Source organism: Planococcus citri, chromosome 5, assembly GCF_950023065.1.
Source record: "Planococcus citri chromosome 5, ihPlaCitr1.1, whole genome shotgun sequence".
NCBI classification, from domain to species: domain Eukaryota; kingdom Metazoa; phylum Arthropoda; class Insecta; order Hemiptera; family Pseudococcidae; genus Planococcus; species Planococcus citri.
In genome coordinates this window covers 39,118,678-39,145,092 of record NC_088681.1, presented here as the reverse complement: position 1 = coordinate 39,145,092, position 26,415 = coordinate 39,118,678, and the positions used below count along the sequence as shown (strand labels likewise).

The window sequence follows — 26,415 nt, the reverse complement described above, 5'->3', positions numbered from 1 at the left end:
GAATTACGTAGACTTATCAGACGGTATTTTATCGGAAAAAACTGCTCATGGTGAACCGTTTCTAAAACTATGATTTTTTTTTTCAAAAAAAATTCAATGGATTTTGTGGTAACGATTTGAAATGATCCAAAAGGTGTTCAAATAAGGTGGATCGTCTTTGAATTTTTTCCCGGAAAATTGGAAAAGAATTCGATAAAAAGTTGTAGGAGGATCTGAAAAGACTGCAGGAAAAAATTTCGATCCCTGACTTGAATCATCACTTTATTAGTTTTCTACTAGCGTTTCAAATTATTTAAAAACCTACACTGAAAAAAAAAAAAAAAAAAAATGTCGGTGATAAGATAACACTGATCAGTGATCATGCTATATCCATTTAGAAGTGAGAGAATTGTTTTTGATTTTTTTTCACTTTTTTAGTTTATGTTTTGAATAGGTCCAAAATCGTTTTATTTTTGTAAATTTTGCAAAACCCCTAGAATGGTAAAAACAATTCAAAAACGGCTTTTTTGCTTTCAAGTGGACATAATATAATCAATTATCTGCAGAGGAAATTTTTTCTCAAAGAAAAAACTTTTTAAAAATGTCTAATGTAAACTTTGAAATTTAAAACTTTGGTAGAAAAATGATGATTTGAGATCCTCTTGAGACTTTGTATCGGTCCCCTCCTCCAATTTCCTAAAAAAAAAAAGTCGAAGACGACCCCTCCTAGTGTCCAATTTGAGAACGAACCAAAATTATAGCTGCTAAAATTTATTTTTACCCCTTCCAGGCTAATTCTTAATTTCTGGAGAAAACTGAAAATTACCTGGAGGCTCCAGAATAAACTAAAAATTGTAGTTTTTGTAATTAGGGGTAGAGAGTGGAATGTTTGAGTGAAATTATTTACACTTGCTTCATTTTGTTCCAAAATTGCCAAAAAAACTTAATTTAAAAAAATTTTTCGATCTTTTAAAAATTTGCTTGAGATTTGTCGATTGAAAAAATAGAATAAACTTGAAATTAATAATGTTCAAAAAAATTGAGGAATTTGAAAAAAAACCGCAAAATTCAAGAATTTAAGTGGGCATTTGAAAATGAAATAAAATGTAATTTGGATGAAACGGTGGAATTTTGAAGAAAATGTCAGAATATTGAATCATTTTTCGAAAATTGAAAAAAACAAAAAACAAAAAATTCAACATGATTGAAAAAAAGGAAGAAATTGAAATTGGGGGAAAAATTGAAAAAATGTGGTTTTTGAATGTATGAAAAACTGAAGCACTTATTTGATACTCGCTTATTAGCTTATAAGTGGGTGCCTAGCAAGTCCTCCAAGTCATTTCGGTCTGGAAAAGTACTTCTTTTGGTCAACAGTCCTTCTATTCTATTTCAAAAATTAAAATTATCGTTTTTAATCAAAATCGAGCCTTAAAGAAATCTCAATCTTTCATATTATTTAAAACGCTAAAATGGCTTGTTTTTTTTTTGTTGGATATTTTAAAAATTTTCGTTTTGGCGATTTTGTAAACATGCTTCTGGGGGAGGAGGGGGGTAGTATGCCAATTTTTCATTTTGAAAAATTTCCTTTTAAAGCTCCTTCCCAGGCTTCTTTTTTGGTTCACCAGATTTGTTTAAAATTAAAGCATGCCAAAAAATTTTAAAAATCGAACATTTTTTTTCCTCTAACCCCTTTTTACCGGAGTGGAAAAACTTTGACTTGAGATTTCATTTTGGTATGTTTTCAGAATTCAATATCTTGCTGATTCAAAATTTGTATGTTTTTTTAAATATTTGAGTATCTGATTTTATGAATTCATTTTCTTGAAGAAACACGGCTTCAATAAACGAGGGGAACGAGCAAAATTCCCCAATCGGACCCAAAATAAATTATGAGACGTCAACTGTCAACTTTCAGTTTCATTGATCAATTTCAGTTTCTGTATTCTTCAAAAATTGGCAATTATTCAAAAAATATCTTGATGTTTTTTCAAAAATTTACAAATTACAAAACTGACGGTTTATTCGAATTTAGAAAGGTCAAATTTGCTGTAGAGATGAGGGTCAGGATGGCATTTGCTCTGAGCTCATTTTGACTGCACTGCTCTGTAGTGTGAATGGGATGTACCTACTACCTACATTGCAAAGTAATCGTTATTTTTTCCACATTTTCGTTACGATTTTAACCTCCATTAAAATTCTATTTTCATTCCATTTGTTTCATTTTGTTGATGAGGGTTTTTCAATTTTTGACAGTTTTTTTTTCTTTTCGTCTCCAATCTCAAGTCCAAAAATTTTGATTAAAAAAAATTCATACCATGATTAAATTCTCATTGAAACGTCGAAGCCGCTGTTTCTTTTTCTTTCACTCCGTCTCCACATTGTAATTCAATCAATGGATCATGAATCTATTTTTCTCAATTGTTTCGCTCGATCTGCTCGCCTGCTTGGAAAAAGTACTAAATCATCTATACAAATACATAATATTATACATCATAATTATTATTCAGTCATACCTATTTTAACTTATCAAGTACATATACAAAATACATACTCGTACTTCGTTACAAAAAAGACCATTTCAAGGGCGTCTGTCGATAAAACAATATTGGTCAATTTTCTTTGTACGCTTGACAGTGGTGAAAAGAAAACACTTTCGATAGATTTGCTCGCGAAAACAGTCGGCTACGAAATACGAATACGAAGACGACGAAAAATAGCATTATGATGAGGAGCACGTTTTTTTACCTGTTTTGTTTTTTTCATTCAGTTCGAGAACGAGATGATCGCCAAATTGGATAATCTCGTCGAAGGTGGAAGTGGCGATGAACAGTACAAGACTTTGTTCCATACGATTATGATGAATTTGAGCGAAAATCATACCAATATGAAAGAACAGGTATGTTTATCTATCATTTTTTAGTACCCGTACCTACGAGTGTAATTACCGGAATTATTTTGATTTTTTTCACATTTTTTTAAACTGACAATATCGTATTGAATTTGTACAGGGTGTTAGATTCGTATCAGTGGTGACTCGATTGATGGAAAGGCTCCTCGAATACAGACGTATCATCAATGACGAAAGTAAAGAAAACCGTATGATTTGCACGGTTAATTTATTGGTGAGTTGAATTAGTTGCATTGTATCTAGTACATATGTACGTATTATCGGATAATTAACGAATTAGCTAAACAATTACATTACACGTTTTACCATTTCGTAGGATTTTTATAACGAAATCAACAGAAAAGAGATGTACATCCGTTACGTGAATAAATTATGCGCTTTGCACTTGGAATGTGAGAATTACACGGAAGCGGCGTATACGTTGCGATTACACAGCAAATTACTATCGTGGTCGGATACCGAGTTATCGCCTTTACTACGAAGTCCCAAGTATCCGCATTGCGAGACTCATCGTCAGCTAAAGGAAGCCCTTTATCAAGAAATGATCGCGTTCTTCGATAAAGGAAAGGTATGTTGGCGCCTTCAAGATTTTCCACCGTTTCGGAAAAATTGCAATTATTTACTCGTGTTTTTTTTCTAGATGTGGGAATGCGCGGTTTGCATTTGTAAAGAATTAGTCAGACAATACGAAGAAGAAACTTTCGATTACGATAAATTGAGCGCGTTATTGAAACGAATGTCGCAATTCTACGATTGCATTGTCCGGCAAGACAGACCAAACCCTGAGTATTTCAGAGTCGGATATTACGGCAAAGGATTCCCGTCGTTTTTGAGTAATAAAGTGAGTACATCGAATAACTCGTCGTATTGGCTAATTGAAAAAATGATCCATTAAAATGAAATATGTACGAGAGAGAATATTACAACACGTTGATTTTTCTGCGCAGGTTTTTGTGCATCGTGGCAAAGAATATGACCGGCTGAGCGATTTCTGCAGTCGTATGATGAACCAATACCCGAATGCTGAACAGATGACTAAATTAACTCCTCCGGGAAATGATATTTTAGAATCGCCTGGACAACGTATCCTTTTTTTTTCACGTATTACTAGACGAAAATCCGCTTCGTGCAAACGATTTGAGGAACGAAAGCTTGAAAATTCGTTGTGGGTTTGAGAGAGCAGAGAGGGGTACTTATTGGCAATTGAATGAGGTATTTTTTGATATTTTTAAATTTTTAATCGTTCATGAACGACTTGTAAGTTTTTACTTCAAGGGAATATTTCGTCAATTTTTGCACTGTGGATTAGATAGATTGAAAGAATTGCATGCAAAAAATGAATCATTTTTTTACGAATCGTTTGTGAACGAAGAATCGATTTTGAAATGAATCATTCGCGAGCGATTTGTGGTATTTTTCATCAGCTGTTCAATCGAAAATTAATCATGACCTGAGTGACCGACCGGTTTGAAAATGTGTCAGTTTTTTTCTGAATCGTTCGCGAACGGATAGCTTATGAGTGAATCGTTCACTATCGATTTGTCGTATTTTTCATCTTCTACCTGTTCGGTTGAAATGGATGGACTACATATTGATCGCATTCGCAATGTTAGAAAAATTATAAAATGATTCATTTTCCGGAATCGTTCACGAACGAATACATTTTATGAGCAAATCGTTCGCGAACGATTTTTTTGTTCCTGTCGCCTGTTCAATTAATATTGAGGCTGATGATTGATAGGGTTTAAAAATTAATAGATCATTTCATTTCCGAATCATTCGTGAACGAATGCTTCTCGCGAGCAAATCATTTACGAACGATTCATTGTGCTTTTCGATCGATTCATTCAAAAATCAATGTTAACGTCGATGATTGATGAAGTTTTAATATTGAGTCAGTTTTTATTATGAATCGTTCGTAAACGAATGTTCATCCACGACCGAATCATTCGCGAACGAATTAATTTTTTTGCATAAATTCTTTTTTTTCAAACTTGTGCTTGAAAAATCGGCGACAGTGTTTCCATAATGAGAGAAAAGTTGAGTTGGTAAAGTTAGTATGAAGGAAAATTTAGAAAAAAACAGTTTCTTCGAAAAAGAGAAGAATTAATGATAAATCTTAATCGAGGGAAGAGGAATGGTTGACGTGATGTTATTGAATCGATGCTTCTTTGTGGAATGAGTTTTTTGCGCAATTATCTTACACCTGTGTACTTGTATACAATCCTTATAAAACCAATTCAGATTTACAAATCAATCACGTCGAACCGATTATGGACGAAAGGAAGCAAAAGCTATTCAATAAACAAATCAACGAACGAATTCTACGTTACCACAGGTAATTTAAAGTGTCTATAGCTCTATAGCAGACTTCTTCAGCGAGAAATGACTTTTCAGTAATGTATTTATTTTTCTTTTTTACCTATTTTGCGCAGAAAAAACAGTATTTACAAGTTCCAGTACTCGAGACCGTATTATAGTAAAGATGGAGACGGTGACGACGATAATAGCTTTGGTAATTTATGGCTCGAACGCACAGTATTGGAGATCTCTGCACCATTACCTGGTATTCTGCGCTGGTTCCCAGTCGTTGCATCCGAAACATACCACATTAGTCCATTGAGAAATGCCATTGAAACCATGCAGAATTCAAATAAGTCAGTATTATTTATTTTTGCGTCTCAATGCATATTTTTGACGTAAAATAATGTCATCTTAATTTGGAAATTTTACGTTGTAGGAAATTGAGAGAGTTGGTGATATCGTACAAAAATGACGCCACGTTACCTTTGAATCCTTTGAGTTTAAAATTGACCGGTATCGTTGATGCTGCTGTCATGGGAGGTGTTAATAATTATGAAAAGGTAAGTACCTAGTTCATTTGATTCGCCGATTTCGCGAGACTGAAATGAAATTCTAAATGTATTTTCATTCGCAGGCCTTCTTCATACCAGAATACGTAGAAAAGCATCCGGAAGATGTTGATCTCATTAATACATTGAAAGACTTGATCGCTTCTCAAATCCCACTACTGGATATAGGTATCCAAATCCATGGCCAAAGAGCTCCTCAATCGCTGGGAGGGTTACAGAAACGTATGGAGGAACAGTTTAACGATATGAAGATCAGAATCGAAGATAAATACGGCAAAAAGGTGCGATTTTGCGAAACTTCGTAGTGAACTTAATCAACCTGAGATCGTTCGGGTGTATTATATTGGTTTTATTTCGCCAGGTGTCCGATATTAAATTCGAAAACATCAAGTTCAGAAGACGTACCACCACTGGCCATTCGCTTTCAGCCTATAATAACGAAGACAGATTATCTCAAGCTAGCATCGGCTCCGTAGAGTAAGTTGCTTCATTCTCGTCATCTCGTCTTCGCATTCATATTGTGATGTTGACGTGAAACTGAAACACACGCTTAAATACACTCGCACGCGCGACGATAGCAGCATTTGGGTGTATTTTTTATACAGGCTTGGCTCAATTTATATATTTAGCGATTATCGAAGCGCTTTCGAAGTATTTTATTTTTTATTCGCATCGCCTATAATATTGAGAATTAGTATATGGGGGATTATTCCCAGCGTTTTTTTTTAGGTATGTGGGTAACGTTCAGTCGTTCACCCTCAAGTCCAGAAATCATTATGGAGCCCCTTTTTTCTCTTTATCAGGCCCCCAATTCTTCACCAGGCTCTGTCTGTGCCAGTGCAAAATGGCAAATGTAGTTTGCAGCTTTTGAAATGAATTGAATCGTGATGTCTTATTGTTATGTTTGTTTTTTTTTGCTTTTTGCGCATGTGTAATAGGGGACGATCTTTAAGAAGTATTGTTAGTCTGCCGAGTCCTTTTTCTTCTACTCCCACCCTGTACAGGTAATAATCAAATATTATTTGAACCATTATACCAGTATTAAGTTCATTTTGGCATGGATCATTAGTTTTGGGTGATGGGGCTACATTTTTGAAGATGTAGACAAGGTACACTACTCAATAAGTACATAATATAATTTGCAATTTGCTGAATTTGCATGCTATGAAATTGCAGATATTTTTTTTCCTATTTTAGCAAAATATACAACGCTCAACTTCGGGTGCTGGGGTCCTAAATCAAAGTGTAAAATTATGTTTTGCAACTCGAACGATTTTTTTTTATTTTGTAGTTTTTTGGGTGATGGTAGTTTTGACTTTGAAATGTTTTTGCTATACGTGTAACCCGTTACTTCTTCCCATTTCCCTTTGTCGACCGGATTTAAGAAAACAATTTCGGAATAGAAGGTAACTTTTGTTATTTATTGGGGTGATGCAACTGGGTTTGCTTTGGAAATTTCTGTTTTTTTTCCTACTCATGTTATTGATTGTTAAGTGAAAACTGTAGAATTGAAAATAGTTTAATATGATTTTTCAGAGTTTTGAAAATTGATATGTTCGCTGAAATTATTTTCACCATTTTTTTCTTACAGTATTTTTAAAAATTTTCTGTGGAAATGTATCGAGTTTTTAACATTTTAAATCCAGGACTTTTAATATTATTTTTCCAGGTTTCTTAAAACATTTTTCAACGTAATATTTAATGAGTTTTTTTTGTCCGTCTTTGCAATTATTTTCCAGTTTTCAAGTACCAAAATTGTTCTGAACAAGATTTTCTGTCATTTCAATAAAACATTGGCCAGAAGAATTGAAGTTATTAAAGTTATCAATTTTTAAAATTTTATGAAAATTTTTTTTGAATTTTTTGACCTTACAAAGGTTTTGCTTTCAAAAGCACTTCAACAAATTATCATTGTAACATAATGATTTTCATTTTTTTTTCAAACTTGTATTTCGTGTCTATTTTGATCACAATTTGTTTGACCATACTAGGGAACACTGGAACACTTCTACAAAATATCTCGCAATTTTTTCAATCGAAAGATTGCTTCTGTTTTTTGACATTCCATATTTCATTTTTTTTTCATTTGTTGAGCTGAAATATTTCATTTTGGAAAATTTTGTGTTTGGTTTCAACTTTTGCCTAATTTTTAGAAAAATATGTATCATTTCAGTTTTTAAAAACGGTGAAATTTTTAATTTTGAAAATTATTCATATTTGATTTGTGGTCTTTTTTTTTCATCATCAAAAAATGTTTCATTTTCATAAAATTTCTACAAAAGTACCTTAAATTCTAATTTTACACACTCTTACATTAAAATTGTTCATTTTCATTTTTTTGTTGCTTTTTTATACTTTTTTTTTGTCAAAATTTTGACTACTTGATTTTATTAATTTTTTTTTTTTTTGGTTCTTTTTATCACTAAGTATTTTCTTAAAGTTTTTGTTCCTTTGTTCCTGTTTCTGTATTTTTCAGAATTGAACACTTTTTTTCAATTTTCGACATTCCATCAACCATTTGAAATATTTGGTTAGACGGTTGAAAACACACTTCTTGGATTTTTTTTCAATCTTTCTATTGCTGGAAAAATGTTTTTGAATTTTTAGTAAAGCAATTTTTCTGAAGTTTTTGATCAGAAATTGCTGCACGGAAATTGAAGAAACTGAAAAAAAGTGAAATCGCCGGAAATATTCTGCAAAAAATTTTCAAGTTTTGAAAAATAACTATCGAGTATGGATATTTTGAAAACAGTTCGAAACATCGTGTAAAATGTCCAAAATCTCTTGAGAATTATTAAAGTATCGTAAAATAAGTATTATGATTTTTTTACAATATAAGTTAGATTTAAAAAATTCTGTGAAAATGGCAGAACAATTCCGAAAATTCCTGTAGACGTACAATATTCTCCAAAGCAGTTTTAAAAACAATGAAATTGTGCTGAAAACACAGAATGTGCTTTTTCTTACGCATTGAAAACATTTTTAATGAATTTTTAAAATTGATTTTGAAAATTTCGTCAATTTTCTCAAGAAAAAAGTCCTTGAAGTTCACCTGAGGGATTAAATTTCAATATTTTCAGAATCGTGATTAGTATCCATGATCGAATCCTTATATGTATTGAAAAAAAATTAAGTTCGCTCAAAAGTCTCGCATTGATTGAGTTCATGTTTTGTAAATTTATCTCTCCTCACTTTAAATACATAATTATGTACATATTTTATTTTGCATCATCATCGCCTTCTAAGTTGAAATTTTTAACAGGCCACCTATTGCTCAGACCAAGGCAACGTTTCCTTTTGCTTTTCTAACATCTAGTCTAAGGAGTGGTTTATTAGTATTTTTTATATTTTTGTGTACTACTGCGATGTTTCATTTTAGCACATTTGAGCTTTGCTAACATAACGTATTGAGCTTTTGGGTCTCTGTTGTCATCACATCCTACATTTTTTTTTTTTCAAATTCCAACATTTTTGGAAATACTCGTGTATTATAAATTCATTAAATTTCAATTCTAACCCCAATTCAGGCGACATTTTGTAATTATTTTTCTTCTCTCTCCTCAACAGAAGTCACAACACGGCTAAAGCCTCATTATCGGCTACCTCGCTATCCACAAGCTTAGCAATGTTCGCGGCTCCGGTGTTATCAAACTCGTCTTCGGTAACACCGACGCAGAAATTCGGCACGATCAGTTCGTTAGCGAAACGCGAAAAAAAGGATAAGAAGAAACGCCGCAATCGAACCGAGAGTAAAATATCCTTGGAAACAGACTCGTACTACTCCAGAGATAGCGGCTGTTCGGGGAATAGTCAATGGTATACGACTCCTAACAGCGATGCCGATTCCATGTCATTATCTTCGTTCAATAGCAGTATTCTTCAAACATCTACTGTCGATTTACAAGATGTAAGTATGCCAAATTCATTTTTAATTTCCTACCAGCAGCAGAAGCTAACTAATCTGAGTAATGCGATGATTTCCCACAATAGACGAGAAGCTTAAAGTTGGGCAGATCTGATAGTGAAAAAGGAAAAACATCTAGACCATCGAGCGATTCATCGCTGACCTTATTAGAAGCTACCAGTGGTATGCTGTCGCCTATGAATAGAGATTCGTTCGGTATGTGTTTTTTATTTATCTATTTTGTAGATTTATGTATGCTCGTATTATTCAACCAACCAGTAGATAATCGTATTATACAGTGTGTCCTGGAAAGTCCCGAAGAACGACGATGAGTTTTGACTGGATGAATTTTTTGAGATGACGCAACCATTTTCATTTTATTGCTACGAGTGCTTTCAACAAACGAGTTGAAAATATTTTATTCATCGACAGGGCGTTCGAACATTTTATTCGAAGTGGAAATGATTGAAAAAAAATGGGAGAAAATTGATATCTTTTCTTGGGTTTCAATTTGAAATTGAAGTCATTAGTTCCTAAATTTAAATTTAATAATACGTACAAGCATTTTTTTAAAAAATTGAGTTACCTTTTGGTTCAAAAATGTTTTTATTTTGTTGACTTTTTTTCTTTTTGTATTTTTGAAATAAGTTTTACTCGTGATTGTACAGGTAATTGTAGATAATGTTGAAAAAATTTGTGAATAGAAATATTAATTGTTTCATTGATTAAAATTGAAATCAAATGGTGAGAATGTTTTTGAAAATTCGTGCAATCTTCCCTTCCTCTTCTTTCGCTGGGCTCGTACTATGTTACTTTTTCAAGTACCTAACTGAGTTACTGAAGTTACTTATGTAGTAACTTTTGGTTACTTTTTCAATATTTTCATTACTGGAGATACCTTTTCTTCAAAATTTTCAAAAATTAGATTTTTTTCAAATCTTAGCCATACTTTTTGAAGAAAAAAAAAAAAATTTCAACAATATCAACAAAAAATTCAGAATTTACCAAATTATTCACTTTTTCAATCTTTTCTTACTGATTGCGTACACTTTTTTTTTCTCAACGAAGCCCTTTCTTTGATTGAAATTGTCGAAGTCTCTTTTTTTTTCTTCCAAAAATAGCAAAAAGCCTTGGCTTTTTTGCCAAAAAGTTTCATTTCTGGTCAAAAAATGCTGAAAGTTTTCGCTTGTTTGCAAAAAATTTCAAATGTTTCGCTTCTTTTTCGAAAATTGTGCAGAAATATCGCTTTGTTGTCAAAAAACGTCTTAAACGTCTCGTTTTCTGTCAATATTTTCTAACAAGTCATTCTGGTACCAAAAAGTTGAAAAAAAGCCTCACATTTTCGACAAACAGGCTCACTTATTTGACAACCATCGACAAAAAAATTGGGGTCATTTTTTTGTTGGTAATTTCCATCAAGTTTTTTTTGCTTTTAGCCAAAAATTGACAAAAATTCTCGTTTCTTACAAAATTTCTGAAAAATCTTGCTTTTTCTACCTAAACGTTACGGTGCCAATAATTACGTAACAGTCTCACTTTTTTGCCAAAATCAAGTTTCACTTGTTTGCCAAAAATTTATAAAACTTGTTGATTTTTTGAAGAAAAAAAAATTCCAAAGTTTGAATATTTTTTCAAATTGCTTAAAAGTCTCGCTTTTTTGCCAAAAATTGCCAGAGAAGCTCTACTTTTTGCTAAATTGTCAAAACGTTGCTTTCTTGTTAAATATTGCGAAATAGTCTCACTTTTCTGACAAAAATTTCGCAATAGTAGGTATCATTTTTGACGAATAATTGCCCAAAAGTCTATTTTTTTCATTTTTAAACGAAATATTCTAGTTTTTTTTGTGATTTTTTTCAAACATTAAAAAATTTGGCTCACGTCTTGTGACTTTTTTGGTTACAAAAGTTCTTTTTTTGTTGTTGAAAAAATCGAGTATGAGTCCTGCGTTTTTCCTTTAAAAGTATTTTGAATTTTTTGATCGATGCGAAAAGTCGAAAAGTGAATTTAAAATACACTTCAATTTTCTTACAAAATTTTCCGAAAACTTTGATAAAATTCAGCGAAAATAAAATTGCATTAAACGTAGATGAAACAATGTTAAAAGTGAAATGAAAATATGTACTTGAAAAAAAAAATTAAAAATGACCAAAAATAGATATCATTTTAGCGAAATTTGGTGAGATGTTGTGAAAACTACACGAAGTATCGTCACCAAATTTTATTGAAATTTTTTATCCATTTTTCTTGCATTTTGCCAAATTTTTATGACCACTTTTATAAATGTTTTCATGCCATTTTAACATGTTTTGACAAGGTTTTATGTACAAGTAATTTTGTGTAAATTTTGATGAAATTATTGTCACAGTTCAAAGAAGGTCTTCTCTTTGGCTTTAAAATAACAATTTTTATTTCTGTATTTCGTTAACTCTCGAATAAAATATTTTTTGTTGCATTGAATCGAAATGCAAGTGCTCAGTTTTGATCAGGAGGTGTTAAAAGGTAAGTTATATTTTGTTTAGGCTTATTTCACACCTTAGTGTGATATTTTTGGGCGAACAAAACGCTTTAATTGTCTGGGAAAAAAATTTGCTCACTTTTAGACTTCTTGTCAATCCTCTTTTGACCTAAGAAGATGTAAAATAATGTCACCGTAGGTAATCTGAGATATCTATTTAACACACTTCTGTTTTCTATTTTTGAGCTCACGCTGCAACTATGTACTTAACATGCTTTGATTGGGTCGACGTACAGCCTAATTATGTACATAAAAATATTTTTTGGGTTGCTTTTGAAAATGCTTGCTTCATCAAAATGAGGGGTACCCAAAAATACATCCTTAGTTTTTGTTGATACCATTTCAACTTGTGTTGTTCAAGGGCTTATTGACCAGGAGATTTTTGCCAACGATTTATGTTAATGCGTTGAAATTTGGCTCATTGAAAAAGCATTTTAGTTAAATTTCAAAACCAAATTTTAAGTTTTCGGTTCTTGTTGTATTCTTGGATGATACTTTAGCTACTTCAGTGAGCCAAATTTCAGCATTCTTTCCATTGTCAAAGACAAAATATGTATTTGGTATTGTGTCAATTGTGTCATACTCGCACCAATCATCCAGTCAAAAACCCATTTTCAGAGTTTTTCGAGACCCTGCGGACATTCTGTACAGCAAATTGTAGTAGTGGTTTAGTGTAGTATGTTATAGTACTACGTGCTTGAATGCGCGCTTTTTTTTTGTACAATGTACACGTATTGGTTTTACTATTGCGGTGGCTTGGCTCTGATCGAATTACATTTTGTATACGATCGCCTACTGTAGATGTTAGTCTGGTATGGTCGAATCTCTATGATAGAGTCGTATTAGGTACGAATACGGATTCGACGACGACCAGCGAAGATGACAGAGTTCCTCCGCCATTGCCAGCGAAGCATCGCGAAGTCGAATACACCACTAGCAATCCGGCACTGCAAATGGCGAATAACGATGTTACCAATGCGGCCACTCCAGTCGCAGGTTTGGCAGATACGCCGCCATCGCCGCCGCTTCGTCGTGACTCGAATAGCACTCCACCTTTCCACAAATTAATCGAAAAGGTAAGAAACGGAGGATTTTTTCGACCTGTATTCGCACCTAGGAGGATTATAAATGGTTATATGCGTAGTTCCAGTCGCAGCAACCAGATGTGAAATCCCCTACTGCGGTTGACCCGGGTGCCGATGAGCAGCCTCCGACACCTCCGCCAAAGAAACCCCTTCATCGGTTGAATCATACGTTAGTGTAAGTGAAATTTGCGACGCGACGCGACACTCGACTGAATTTTTCAAAATTTTGTTTTTTTATAAGCTTTATTCGTATATGGTGTTCCCTTTCTATACGTGGATGTATTTTGTAATTCGCTAAGTAGTTGGCCTATTCTGTGAATATGTGACGAGTAATGTATACCTACGTATTACCTATGATTTGCGAGAGTATTTTTTAAAAACAGTTTAGGCATTTCTTTTCTTTTTCTTTTTTTGAGTTCAGCGTGTTAGTAGTTTTAATGCAAAAGTATTTTAGTAAAATTTTTACCTAATTTTTTGTAATAGTCTGCATTTTAAGCAATTCAAACGGTTGGTTTGTACAGTAATGAATTTTGTCTTTTATGTTTTTCTCACTCTGCCCTATTTTTTCCTATTGTTTATTTTGTTGTGCTTAAATAAAAAAAATTTCTTTTATCGTTGGTTTTTATTCTAAGTTCATTTTTTTAGTGAAGAAATATTGTGCTGGGAAGACTTGAATTGTGCTTGGGTGGGCTGATAGCAAACAACGCTGGCCAAGAAAATGTCTGAGATGAAACTTACACATTCAGGCACTTGTGAAAATCTTTCTGCCAGTGAATTACCTGAGCATGATTCAAACTTCATCATCAACCTAACATACATTTGGGGTTGGCCAAACATTGCAAAAACACGGGTTTTTCATTGTAGCAACTCACGATGCCATTGCACCCCAGCTCTAACACTCTAGCCCAGTTTTTGACACATTGGTTCATCATCTATAGGTACTTCATTAATTTCCAATACTTTCTCATCCAATCTTCAAAAATTTTCTGCCAGTACCATCATAATATCCCTGACCATGCTACAAGACTTCTCTGTCTTCTTCGTCTTCCTCATCAACAATATCAATATCATCATCATCATCATCATCACAGCAGCCTGACCAGAATTTGCAAAGACATGCCAACTTATTACTCAGTTTATCTTTATCATCAATCTTTGTGAACTTCATAACTTTGGTTTTGCCTGCATTTATTTTCATTCCATATTTCAGTCCTGCTCTGAGTGCTCTGTTTATTTGATCAGTCATTTTCTGCAGCTGTGCTTCTGTCTCAGTAATTATGTATTATGTGGGAAGTTCCATGCCAAATCGGCGGATTTTCGCGCGGGTGGTCTTTGATTTTTTTTTCAAAATCAGATCATGTGTAGAGGTCATCAAACGATGACGAATGACGCAAACCGGACATTTTTTGTTTTTAGCCAAATTTTTGTAAAAAATGGGACTACAGTGGTGTGAAAATTATTAGACTAGCGCAATTTTTTGCTGCTACATAGACAGATTTTTGGGAAAATAGGGGTAACGGCCCAGTTTTTTTTACCCTCTCTAGTTTTTTTTACCCCCCAAGAATTTTCTGAAAAATAAGCCATCAAAGTCATGAATCGAATTGAAAACCATATCAACATGTTTTGTGGTTCTTTTGGAATACAATGCCCTTGAAAAACTGCATTTTCCATTTACTCTTCATGGTTCAGGGGACTTTGAAAAATGTGATGTGAATTTTAGTCAATTTTCTTAACAAAATTTTAAAAAAGTGTGTTTTGATTTTAAGGATTGGACGCACTAATTTCCATCAAAATGAGTTCGTGAGTACATCGCTGAATTCTACACGCTCTGGTCTATTAGATGAGCTGGTTAGTTTTCATCAAAATTGTTTTCTAAAAATTTTTAGAGGGGGTAAAAAAATAGGGAACGATTCAAGCCCAGTTTTCTATTTTTTTTACCGGGTAAAAAAATAGAAAATCCATATTAATTTTTGTTCTCTAATTTTTTTACCCCCCACTATTTTCAGAATTTTTGCTCGCTGAAGACCGTTTGAAGGCGTGATATAAATTTTATTCATTTTTGGGGAAGTTTTGAATGTATGGCTCTGAACTTTTGTAAATAATATTGTCTAAAAAACACTTTCTACAGTTGATTACATCAATGTAAATAATCAACCAAAAAAATTGAATAAAATATGATTGATACCCCTGTAATATAGGTTGTCTGTGAAAGCAAACAAAACAAAAACGGGTACAAAATTGAAGACCTTAAGTATAGCAATAACATGGAAACAGAAAATTGTAGCAGGAACTTTCACCATCTATATCCGCCAAAAATGTCTAAAAAATAGTTTCTTGTGAAAAAATGCGTTCATCTGGTGGTTCAGGAATTTTAGAGTCCAAAAATACGTGTATTAAATTTTTTTGTTGAAAATTTGCACAAATAATCTTTATAAATTCTCAATTTTATTCTCAATTAGGTTTTCAAGCAATGAATACACTAATGATAACGGAAAGGGCACTTTTTGGCATGATTAATTAATAATTTGTCAGGAAACGTTGAATCTATATTGTTACTATTGAAAACACAGAAAAAATTGGGGGGTAAAAAAAATAGCGAACGGGGGTAAACGAAATAGCGAATGGGGGTAAAAAAAATTGCGAACTCGTTTTTTTGCAAAAAAAAATTTTTTCTGGCGAACCTAATGAAATTAAACTTTTGGCAAACACTGAATCTTGTCAACGAATGTTTGCTGATTTCAATGCGCTTTTCAGTTTTTCTCTAGCTTCATTAGGTCAGAAGAAATTTCAAGATATGTCCTTAGGGGGGTAAAAGAATAGGGCCGTTACCCCTACGTACTATTTAATGAAATAAACTGATTTTGAATTTTTTATACTATATCATGGACCACAAGGAACACTTTTTTTTTGGTTTGGAAGCATTCATTTACTTTATAAAAAAATTTTCGAGTTGTAAACTGAAATTTCAGCAATTTGGAAAAAATCAGTTTTTCAGTAATAAATAATTATAAATTTCTAAATCTGGAAGTAATTAAACACGGATTCCGATTAAATGGACATCTATGGACCTTAGCTAATGCTGATTGGCCATTGGTTTTCAAAATGAAGCTGTATTTTCGAAATGCGCCATCATTCATACTGGAATTTGGAGTTACAGAAAAGTCAAAAAAACATGTTTTTCTATTGCTGATTTCTCAATTTCAACCAAAATTCAATAAATGGGACACCAAAATGACCGGAATTTAGTTTCGGATCTCCTCCCGTTGACAGAATTGTGCTATCTTATTTTGTTTTCGCGAAATTCGCAAAAGAATCTTGAAAAATGAGATTTTAAAAATGCACAAAAAACGACGTTTTTCAAGCTACTTCTGCTCGTGGAAGTAAAACGCGAATACCAATCGTTTCGCTCTAACCGCCATTCGATTCCTCATAAAATTTACCTTCAGAATCAACTCCTGAAAAAAATGTTGCAAAATTTATTGCGATAATTTGCGAGGTTTTAGTAATTTCTTTTCTCACAAAATCGCTCATGCAGCAAAAATCGCATATAAGGCGATCTTGAGAAAAAAGAAATTACTAAAACCTCGCAAATTATCGCAATAAATTTTGCAAATTTTTTTTCAGGAGTTGATTCTGAAGGTAAATTTTATGAGGAATCGAATGGCGGTTAGAGCGAAACGATTGGTATTCGCGTTTTCCTTCCACGAGCAGAAGTAGCTTGAAAAACGTCGTTTTTTGTGCATTTTTAAAATCTCATTTTTCAAGATTCTTTTGCGAATTTCGCGAAAACAAAATAAGATAGCACAATTCTGTCAACGGGAGGAGATCCGAAACTAAATTCCGGTCATTTTGGTGTCCCATTTATTGAATTTTGGTTGAAATTGAGAAATCAGCAATAGAAAAACATGTTTTTTTGACTTTTCTGTAACTCCAAATTCCAGTATGAATGATGGCGCATTTCGAAAATACAGCTTCATTTTGAAAACCAATGGCCAATCAGCATTAGCTAAGGTCCATAGATGTCCATTTAATCGGAATCCGTGTTTAATTACTTCCAGATTTAGAAATTTATAATTATTTATTACTGAAAAACTGATTTTTTCCAAATTGCTGAAATTTCAGTTTACAACTCGAAAATTTTTTTATAAAGTAAATGAATGCTTCCAAACCAAAAAAAAGTGTTCCTTGTGGTCCATGATATAGTATAAAAAATTCAAAATCAGTTTATTTCATTAAATAGTACGTATTTTCCCAAAAATCTGTCTGTGTAGCAGCAAAAAATTGCACTAGTCTAATAATTTTCACACCACTGTATTAGCGGTAGGCCAGACATTTTTATTTATATGGAGCCTGTTCTAATTGGTCAAATAAAGTCAAACTTGGGAAATGGGGTTCTTTTGGAAGCTAGAATTAACCCCTGCAGTTGGAAGGGTCAAAGTTGAAAATTACAGAAAGGTCATTTTTTTGGAGAAGCATAATTTGGCTCCAAATTGATGAAAAGAGTCCAAACTCATACCATTGGTGAGTACCGCCATTGTGAACAACATAACCAAATTTCAGCTTCCTATGTCATTCCCACCCCATTCAAGGTGGAAACCCCTGATTTACCCCATTTTTGACCCCACCCCACTCTTAAAATTGACCTATGGAGCCCCAAAGTACAGCATACAATGGGATGGTGCCACTTGAGTGTATTTTGCAGGTTTCAACCTTCCAACCCTATTTGATCCCACTCCAGGGTCAAAAAATGGATTTTTCGGCTATTACGTGTTTTTCGACCTTTAGGACAGCCTACAGCCTCCCCAAATGGGCCTAGATCATCCAAATTTTCACAGTACATTGGGAGGATGTACCCGAAGTGCCTTTTGCAGGTTTCAATTTCAACCTTCTAACCCTATTTGATCCCTCTCCAGGGTCAAAAACGTGGATTTTTTTGGCTATTTTACATGTTTTTTGACCTTTATGAAAGCCTATTATGTAGACAGACATGTAAAAAATCTCCCAAATTTTTATAATTTTTTTGTTTTTTTAAAACGTTAGGTTCATACTGCATGAAATTTCAAGATTTTTGCACAGTTGGTCATATTTTTTCATTCTCTACAAAAAAGGACTCTTGTAAAATTTCTGTAAATGTCATAGTTTTTAACTTACAGAAAATTCGCTTTCGCAAGAAAATGGCAGACCAGCATACCCCCTGATATAGTGCCCTATTTGGCTGGCTCGGGCTCTCAAATTTATAACGCTTAGCTTTCTTTTAGCTTCCAAAAATCTTGAAAATATCGACTTTTTAGGTTTATAGCTTTCTGCTTTCAGATGCTGTTAGTCTCTAATTTTTAATTAATTTTGATTTTTATATTTTTCTTTCAATAGATTTTCAACAATTTGACAATAGATATTTTATATTTTTAATTTTAATTGAATAATAATAATTTCAAAATATTGCAGCTAAATTCAAAATTTTGAAAACTAAAATTGAAAAGTGAGCAAAATACAATAAATAAATAGGTACTTACATTAAAATACAGTTAAAAGCCGTTAGAAGTTCAAGAAAGCTGGAAAAATAAACATAAAGCTTTCATCTGGTTTTAGTTTTAAAATTTACAAAGCTTAGCTTTCTCTTAACATCCAAAAATCTTGAAAATGTTGACTATTACGGGTTTTAGCTTTTTGCTTTCAGCTGTTTCCAGTCTCTGTTTGACTCTGTTCCATCTCATTTTTTCATCTTTGAGCTATTGGGGAACACTCAAAGGATTAAGTTTTCAAGTAGGTACATATCAAATGAATAAGTTGAAAGTGGAGTAGGTTTTCTGAAAAACGTGTATTTCAAATTTGAGCTTATTCTATGCATCTGCGGCTCTGAACTTCAGCATTAAAGTTTGGCAGGCAAACCGATATTTATGTTCTACCATGTATGGGAAATATTCCCTTAAAATTTGAAGTCTGCATTTTCAATTATTTGGTGCTGGTGTTACCTACTAAATATAGGTAGGTACATATTTAGTTGCATCAAGTATGTACAGGGTGCCCAGAAATATCGAGCACCCCTAAGGAAGTTTTTCATTAAAAATATAGGTTGGCAACGTGAAATAGATGCATATGATTGGTGGAATGTTATCTCTCCAGTCCAACAACCAATCATGTGCTATCATTATTATCATTCACTGTGACCAACCAAAGTATTTTAGTAGAAATCTTTTTTAGGGGTGCTCGATATTTCTGGGCACCCTGTACAAAGTACCCAGTTGAACTAGATACCTACTCGATTTGAACTTGAACACGATCGTTTTCAATTTGCCAATTTTCCCACTGTCATTCCTACTACGAAGAAAGTGGGTGTCTTATCTATGATGTAGCCTGTAGGTAATGTATAGGTAGGTAGGTAGGTAGGTAGGTAGGTAGGTATACATAGAACTATATTGTTCTAAGTTCTAACAACCTAGGACCACATGATTCGACCACTGACTAAATTTAAAGTTTTGATTTTTAATCATATGTAAGAATGTGAATGTATAGGTCACTTTATATGTACCTGCATATATTACACACAGAAATTAGAATACCTAGATATGTAGTAGTTGTACGACGCCACATTGTATTCCAAAATCGCGGCACAATCAATGATTCATTACATTTATCTCAAAATTTGGTGATTGGATAGTTGTTGATAAAATGTTTATTGTTTAGCCAGAGTACTTTTACAGCATATGTTTAATTGCTCGTATTTAACGCTTTATCTCTCGTGCAAGTACTAAAGTACTCGTAATTAACGCATGCGCAGAGCGATTCTTCCACATATGCTTCCACATGTATGGACCCCGCCTACCTCAACATTCCATAGGTAACATAACAACACCCATACAACACCTACATCAATGCATAAGTTACGTTCATTTTTAAAATCGTTGTTTAGTGTGTTAGTTTAATGGTAAGTCGGCAGTGACCAAAAAAAAACATGCTGTTGTTACTTCGATTTTTGAACTTCGTGACTGTCCTATTAGGGAAAATAGTCGCCCCTCTTTATTCATACTTTGCAAAACTTCCGCGAAAACCCCTACCGGCGCTAAATGAACCAGAAATTCTCAATTCGAGCGCGACAATTTTAGCCCAAAAAATTAGGACCAAACAACTCACCAGTGAGCGAGTTGTGAAAGCTTTCATTGAACGATGCCAGCAAGTGAATGGACAATTGAACGCCATCATTGAAGATCGATTCGAAGCAGCTTTAGAAGATGCTAAAAATGTTGATCGTATCATCCAAAATAATGAAAAGTCTGTTGAACAACTCGCCAAAGAGAAGCCTTTGCTGGGAGTTCCGATCACGTTTAAGGAATGCTTGATGGTTAAAGGTGAGTTGAACGTTGAACTTGAACTATTGGGTATATTTACTTATTTGTGATACCTATTGAATCGGTTGGAGTGGAATATTCAAATTTTAAAAATGGCCATTTTGGACAGGTTTGAGTTATACTGCCGGTGCTCCATCGAGAAAAGGCATAAAAGCTACCGAAGATGGTGATGTAGTAGCTGCTTTGAGAAATGCAGGAGCTATACCAATTGCTGTCACGAATTTGCCCGAATTCTGCTGCTCTTTTGAAACTCGAAGTGAAATAATAGGTCATACAAGTAATCCATATGATCCTAATCTTACTTCGGGTGGATCTTCTGGAGGAGAGGTAATTTATCAATATTTCTCAAAAAATAATGATGGAATTCATATGAACCCGGATGATGGACCGTTTTTTGTTCATTCAGGCTGCTCTGGTCTCATCAGCTGGTTCAGTTATAGGAGTTGGGTCCGATTTTGGCGGATCGGTTCGAGTACCTAGTTTCTTTTGCGGTGTATTTGGACACAGACCTACCTCTGGTAAGATTGATGATTCTGCGTTATATGATTTCTTGATATAACTAGATTTACTTAAATATATTGATAAAAAAAAAGAATGAATGCTGATTTTATTATTCAAGGTATCGTTTCTCTTACTGGACATTTTCCGGATAGTCCCGATGAAGCTTGGCAAAAAAGAAACTCGATAGGACCTTTGTGTCGTTACGCAGAGGACTTGAAATTAGTTCTCGCTGTTATGGCCGGTGAAAAAAATTCCAGCTCATTAAACCTAGATCAAAAAGTAATTATTTTTTGTTTGATAAAGACAGTTTTTAACTTCAGTATCAGGTTGAGTGAATTTGATAAATGATAACGTATCCATATTTATTTCAAACATCGATATTTTGGTGCTTGAAATAGACAATTTTGTTATTCGTATTAATGGGATAGTTTCTAGGTAAATTTGAGCAAATTGAACATATATTATATGCTCGATCGAGGCTTCAGAATATCCGAAGAATCAGTCAATCCGGATATTAAAAAATCAATTCTCAAAGCAGCCGAACACTTTCGTAGCACTTACGAAAGCTCTGTTCAAAAAGTACGTGACATGAGAATATCCCTACATACTTTTAATTATGGATATTTTTTGATAGGTAGTTAGTAATGTGTCAAATTACCTACTTAATCCCCATATCCTTGCCTGTTCCAGATTCACATAGCTGAAATGGACGACACACTTGAAATGAGTATGGCCAACGTTACTCAAATGGAAGGCCTCGATGCAGCATTAACTTTGAAAGATCCTAAAGTGGGTAATTTTGCTATTGAAGTACCCAGTAGTGATTCTTCATTTTAAATCTTCAATTACGTCAATAACTGTCAATAACTTGCTGAAAATTTCGGTTTCAGGACGAGTCTTGTCTTTTTGTCGAATTTCTGAACTTGCTCAGAAATAAAGCCAGCTATTCGAGGGAAGTGTTGGTAATGAGATTTAAAGATAAACTTATTCCTTTTTTGTTACCTGAAAGCAAAGTACCCAAGTACTTATCAGAAGCAAATAACTTGGCTAATCGTCTCAAGGTATAGTAATTCATTCGTTTATCTTAATTACCTGAAGTTATAACTCGTCTTTATCATTGAAGCGAACATAAAGTTGCAAATGTAGGTAGAAATGCAACATTATAACATTAACATCTAGAAGTAGGTACCTATTTGCATTATTTGAAGTCGAACGCCACAAAACGTATAGGTATTTTAAAGATACGACTGAAACTTATAATTACCGAGACCTACATAGGTATTTCTTATTTGTTTGATACTATATAGGTTGTTGATTTAAAAATTCCATACAAATAAGAAATTTTGAAGCTTTAGCGATTGTTATTTCACATTTAAGGTATATCGAATGGAAACACTTGATTTTGAAATATTTTGACTTTTCATTACCAACAGAATCTATTGAAAGAAGATGGTGTTCTATTCTACCCAACCAGTGGTTGTTTGGCATTCTACAAACGGCAATTAACATGGAAAGAGACATCGATGGAATATTCGGAAATTGTAAATGTACTAGGTTTTCCAGCCACTCATGTTCCGATGGGATTGAATGAAAATGGCATCCCAGTAGGTTTTCAGGTGAGATTTTATAATTACTTTCATTATTAATAATCTAGTACCTATCATGTGGATTTCACCTGCTAATTTGCAAAACATTCTTTCTAAATGTGTAGCTATAAGTTGGAAAATATCTCATTATAATTTTCTTGTTTTTAGGTAATTGCTGCCCCTAATCAAGATCGCCTTTGTTTCGCGGTTGCTGAAGAGCTTCAGAAAGCATTTGGTGGATGGGTGCCTCCGCCGATGAGCTCATAATTTTATTTTATTTATTGCAATGTACCTATTTTGAATCCACCCTATTTTTCTCATCAAGTACTTACTAATTATGGTGATACATTTCCTTTGTAGAATTATTATTATGTTTATAGAGTTTTTTTCTATCTAATTATTTACTACATATTTATTTTTAATAATTTGTAATCATGACTCATGAGCAAAATTTTATACTTGAACATGTTTATGTTGTTTCAATAACAAATGAATCATTGCAAAAATTCGTTAAAATAGCTCATATTTTGCTTAAAATACCGAAAAGTCCAATAGAATTTCTAAAATATCTGAATTATCTAAGTACTAAGATAGACCATGTTCGAATTTTATTTCTCACTTGAAGCTCATTTTACAGCCATTCATAGATGCCTTGCATAGTTGCATAGAAAAAAGTGACCAAATTTTGACAAAATTTTGATTTTTCCTGCGAACAATAAAGAACATTTCTGGTAAATTTGAGCTTTCAATGATGATTCCTTAATAAATTGAACATATATGTGTGAAAACCAGAGTAGTGTATGATTATCGTTAGGTACTTGAAAATTGAAAAATGAACTAGGTACCTGTTTCGAAGTTGAAAATTTTCATCAATGCTCCCAAAGTTCGCGAATGTTCGCAAATGTTCGCGAATATTCGCAGCAAAAATCAAAATTAGCTACTATTGCCAACACCTACCGCACTGAAAATATTCTCATTGCCAACACTAGGTATGTGGACGTGGAAGTATGGATATTTCGCGAGCGAAACCTGTACCTATGTAATTTCGAAAAAAAATTTGGGGCATGTGATATATTGAATTGTACATATGTTTTTGGTAACACTGAACACGAATATGACGTTAGATTTTTGATTGGACCCCATCCACGGCCCACAGCACCTCCCCAAATGGGGTAAAAGTTCAAAATAGGGGTTTTTCCGTGCGATACACCAAATAGTATGTTTTTGGTGACGCTGAATACGAATATGACAACCGTTTTTTAATTGGACTCATTCACGGCCCTCAGAACCTCCCCAAGGGGGGTACCTGAAAAAAAAAATGGTTTCAATCGAGTGACACATGAAATAGTATGTTTTCGCTTTTCGATATCGCTGAACACGAATATAGTCGTAGTTTTTCAAATTGACCTCACCCATGGCTCCCAGAACCTCCCCCAATTGGTAAAAGTCCAAAAAAATTGTTGGAGGCTGTAGATGGGGTCCAACCAAAAATCTGACGTCATATTCGTGTTCAGCGTCACCAAAAGCATACTATTTGATGTGTCGCACGAAAAAACCGTATTTTGAACTTTTACCCCATTTGGGGAGGTGCTGAGGGGCCGTGGATGGGGTCCAATCAACGATCTAACGCCATATTCGTGTTCAGCTTTACCAAAAACATACAATTCAATATATCACATGTCCCAAATTTTTTTTTCAAAAGTTTTGCCCCAAATTAAAGGTGGAGGTGCTCCCCTTCCATCAACAGATGAGATCCCATCTCGAAACTTGAATATTTCGAAAAAACATCAAAAGTTACATCTATTGAAATTTTTTCAGAATTTTAAATGATAGCTCCCACTCACAGCGCTATTTTGAAATTTGAACTTTCAATTTGAAAGTTCAACTTTCAACTATTGAAAATTTCAAAACGCTTAAAAAGTTCAAAATTCAATACCCTTTTGAACTGTGCAGTCAGTTTTAATCAAAGTATCGCAGTTTCGGAGGAATGCTCTGCTGAAGTTGAGTACCTCGAGAGAATGTGAAATGAAAATAATGGAAGCCCCCCACGGCCCCCACCCGCCCCCTGAGGGGCCTGGGACCAAACTGATTGCGGGTTTCTTACTTACTGGATGGGTAGATAGATATTGTAAAATAAATTTGAGCGAAATCGAAAGACATGACTCAAAAACGTTGGTCTAATTGACATGGAATGACCCTATTGTGTGGGCAAGTTGGAAAATATCTCATTAAGTCATTATAACTTTCTTGTTTTTAGGTAATTGCTGCACCTTATCAAGATCGTCTTTGTTTCGCCGTTGCTGAAGAACTTCAGAAAGCATTTGGTGGATGGGTGCCTCCGCCGATGAGCTCATAGTTATAATATTAATTATTAATTGTTGATTTTTTTTTTCAGTTAGGAATAATTTAGGTATTTACTTCATGGTCAATAGGGTGGATTGCGAAAAAAAAGTCGACGGATTTTGACCAAATTTGGTAGAAACTTTTATTTTGAATTGAACGTTACTCAAAAATTTTTTTAGTTCCGGACGTGCCTCTGAAGGGGAGAAATGAGCCTTCAAAGAGAGGATATTTTCGAATTTCGAAAAAATCATAGTTTTTCTTTACGCAAATAATACTTCACATTAATTTGCCCCAAAATACTGAAAGATTTCATTCCTGATACTGGGGGGAATATTTTTAAACGCAGTGGTGCCAATTTTTTAGTCAAATCTAAAAATTTTTGGCTATTTTTCTTAAATTTTTGAAATTGGCACCAGTGCGTTCCAAAATATTTCCCCAGTATCAGGGGATGGTTCTTTCAATTAATACCTATTTTGACTAAATTAATGCGAAATATTTGCGTAGAAAAAATTTTCAAAACACGAATTTATCGAAAATGAAAAATGGGCGATTTGCTAACTTTCATCGACGCAGAATCTCAAGTACTTTCATTTCGGACTAGAGTTATTTTTCAGGCTGGGTAGCGAAAGGAGCGAAAAAATCATTTTTTTTTCGAAAATGCTTCCTGTTCGAGGACTCATAAGCTAAAAATGCTTCTGAGTAACTTTCAACTCAAAATAAAGGTTTCTATTGAATTTTGTCAAAATTCGGCGACTTTTTTTTTTTAGGATCAATTCACCATACTGATTATTATTTCGAATGTGGAATTTTTTCAATCTAATTCTGATTACTATTTACCTAGGTAGGTACCATTTATTTAATGAGATAATCGTAATATAATCGTATTAATTTTAATGCCTAATTGTAGGTTTATATACGAGTATACCACTATAAGTATAATCAGTATAAATAAAAAATAAGATAAGTATTCCAACCACACCAGGTTCAAAATCGCTACAAAAATTCTCTTAAGTAGGTAATTTTCACCATAAAATAGTAGAAAACTCGAAAAAACTGCTTCTGAATCAGCTATCGAGATTCGAGATTGTCGATGTTCGAATTTTTCTTTTAGATTTTCATTTTACATCGATTCACAGGATCTAAAATAAAGAATGATATCAAATTCGTGTTCAGCGATCTAAAAAATGTATGAATGGAACTGTTTTATTATTCAAGTTGAAATATTTCATTAAAAATGTCGACTCGTTCGTTGAAAAATTCCATCACCTCGACACTGATTAGTTTAGAAACAAGTCACCCAAAAATTAATAATTCTAGGAGTCCAGAAACCAAACCTAGCACTCTTTACCCCATGGGCCAATTTTTAAGAAGGAAA

The 26,415-nt window shown here is 33.6% G+C and overlaps 2 protein-coding genes across 13 annotated transcripts in view; both read left to right on the top strand.

Annotated features, from left to right (window-relative positions):
• Positions 1–13,876, top strand: part of mbc (myoblast city) — a 31,493-nt gene extending 17,617 nt beyond the window's left edge. For 6 of the 12 annotated variants that reach the window (XM_065365451.1, XM_065365448.1, XM_065365453.1 and 3 more), the window contains 15 exons: positions 2,747–2,875; positions 2,988–3,101; positions 3,204–3,455; positions 3,528–3,728; positions 3,835–3,970; positions 5,132–5,225; positions 5,323–5,544; positions 5,628–5,751; positions 5,826–6,041; positions 6,122–6,237; positions 6,699–6,764; positions 9,328–9,667; positions 9,751–9,880; positions 12,981–13,255; positions 13,324–13,876. In XM_065365451.1, the coding sequence (XP_065221523.1) occupies positions 2,747–2,875; positions 2,988–3,101; positions 3,204–3,455; positions 3,528–3,728; positions 3,835–3,970; positions 5,132–5,225; positions 5,323–5,544; positions 5,628–5,751; positions 5,826–6,041; positions 6,122–6,237; positions 6,699–6,764; positions 9,328–9,667; positions 9,751–9,880; positions 12,981–13,255; positions 13,324–13,443 (2,535 nt within the window). In that variant the 3' untranslated portion in view covers positions 13,444–13,876. Of the gene's footprint in view, positions 1–2,746; positions 2,876–2,987; positions 3,102–3,203; positions 3,456–3,527; positions 3,729–3,834; positions 3,971–5,131; positions 5,226–5,322; positions 5,545–5,627; positions 5,752–5,825; positions 6,042–6,121; positions 6,238–6,698; positions 6,765–7,051; positions 7,167–9,327; positions 9,668–9,750; positions 9,881–9,963; positions 12,122–12,980; positions 13,256–13,323 lie in introns of those variants that run through there. The other 6 variants (XM_065365452.1, XM_065365454.1, XM_065365449.1 and 3 more) reach the window with 5 other exon arrangements.
• A 5,436-nt stretch (positions 13,877–19,312) lies between these two features.
• On the top strand, positions 19,313–23,165 carry LOC135846387 (fatty-acid amide hydrolase 2-A-like). Its single transcript, XM_065365461.1, has 9 exons — positions 19,313–20,610; positions 20,720–20,937; positions 21,017–21,128; positions 21,230–21,390; positions 21,547–21,690; positions 21,802–21,900; positions 22,002–22,172; positions 22,545–22,727; positions 22,866–23,165. The coding sequence occupies exons 1-9, from the start codon at positions 20,217–20,219 to the stop codon at positions 22,962–22,964; spliced, it is 1,581 nt and encodes a 526-aa protein (XP_065221533.1). The 5' UTR covers positions 19,313–20,216; the 3' UTR covers positions 22,965–23,165.
• The last annotated feature ends 3,250 nt before the right edge of the window (positions 23,166–26,415 follow it).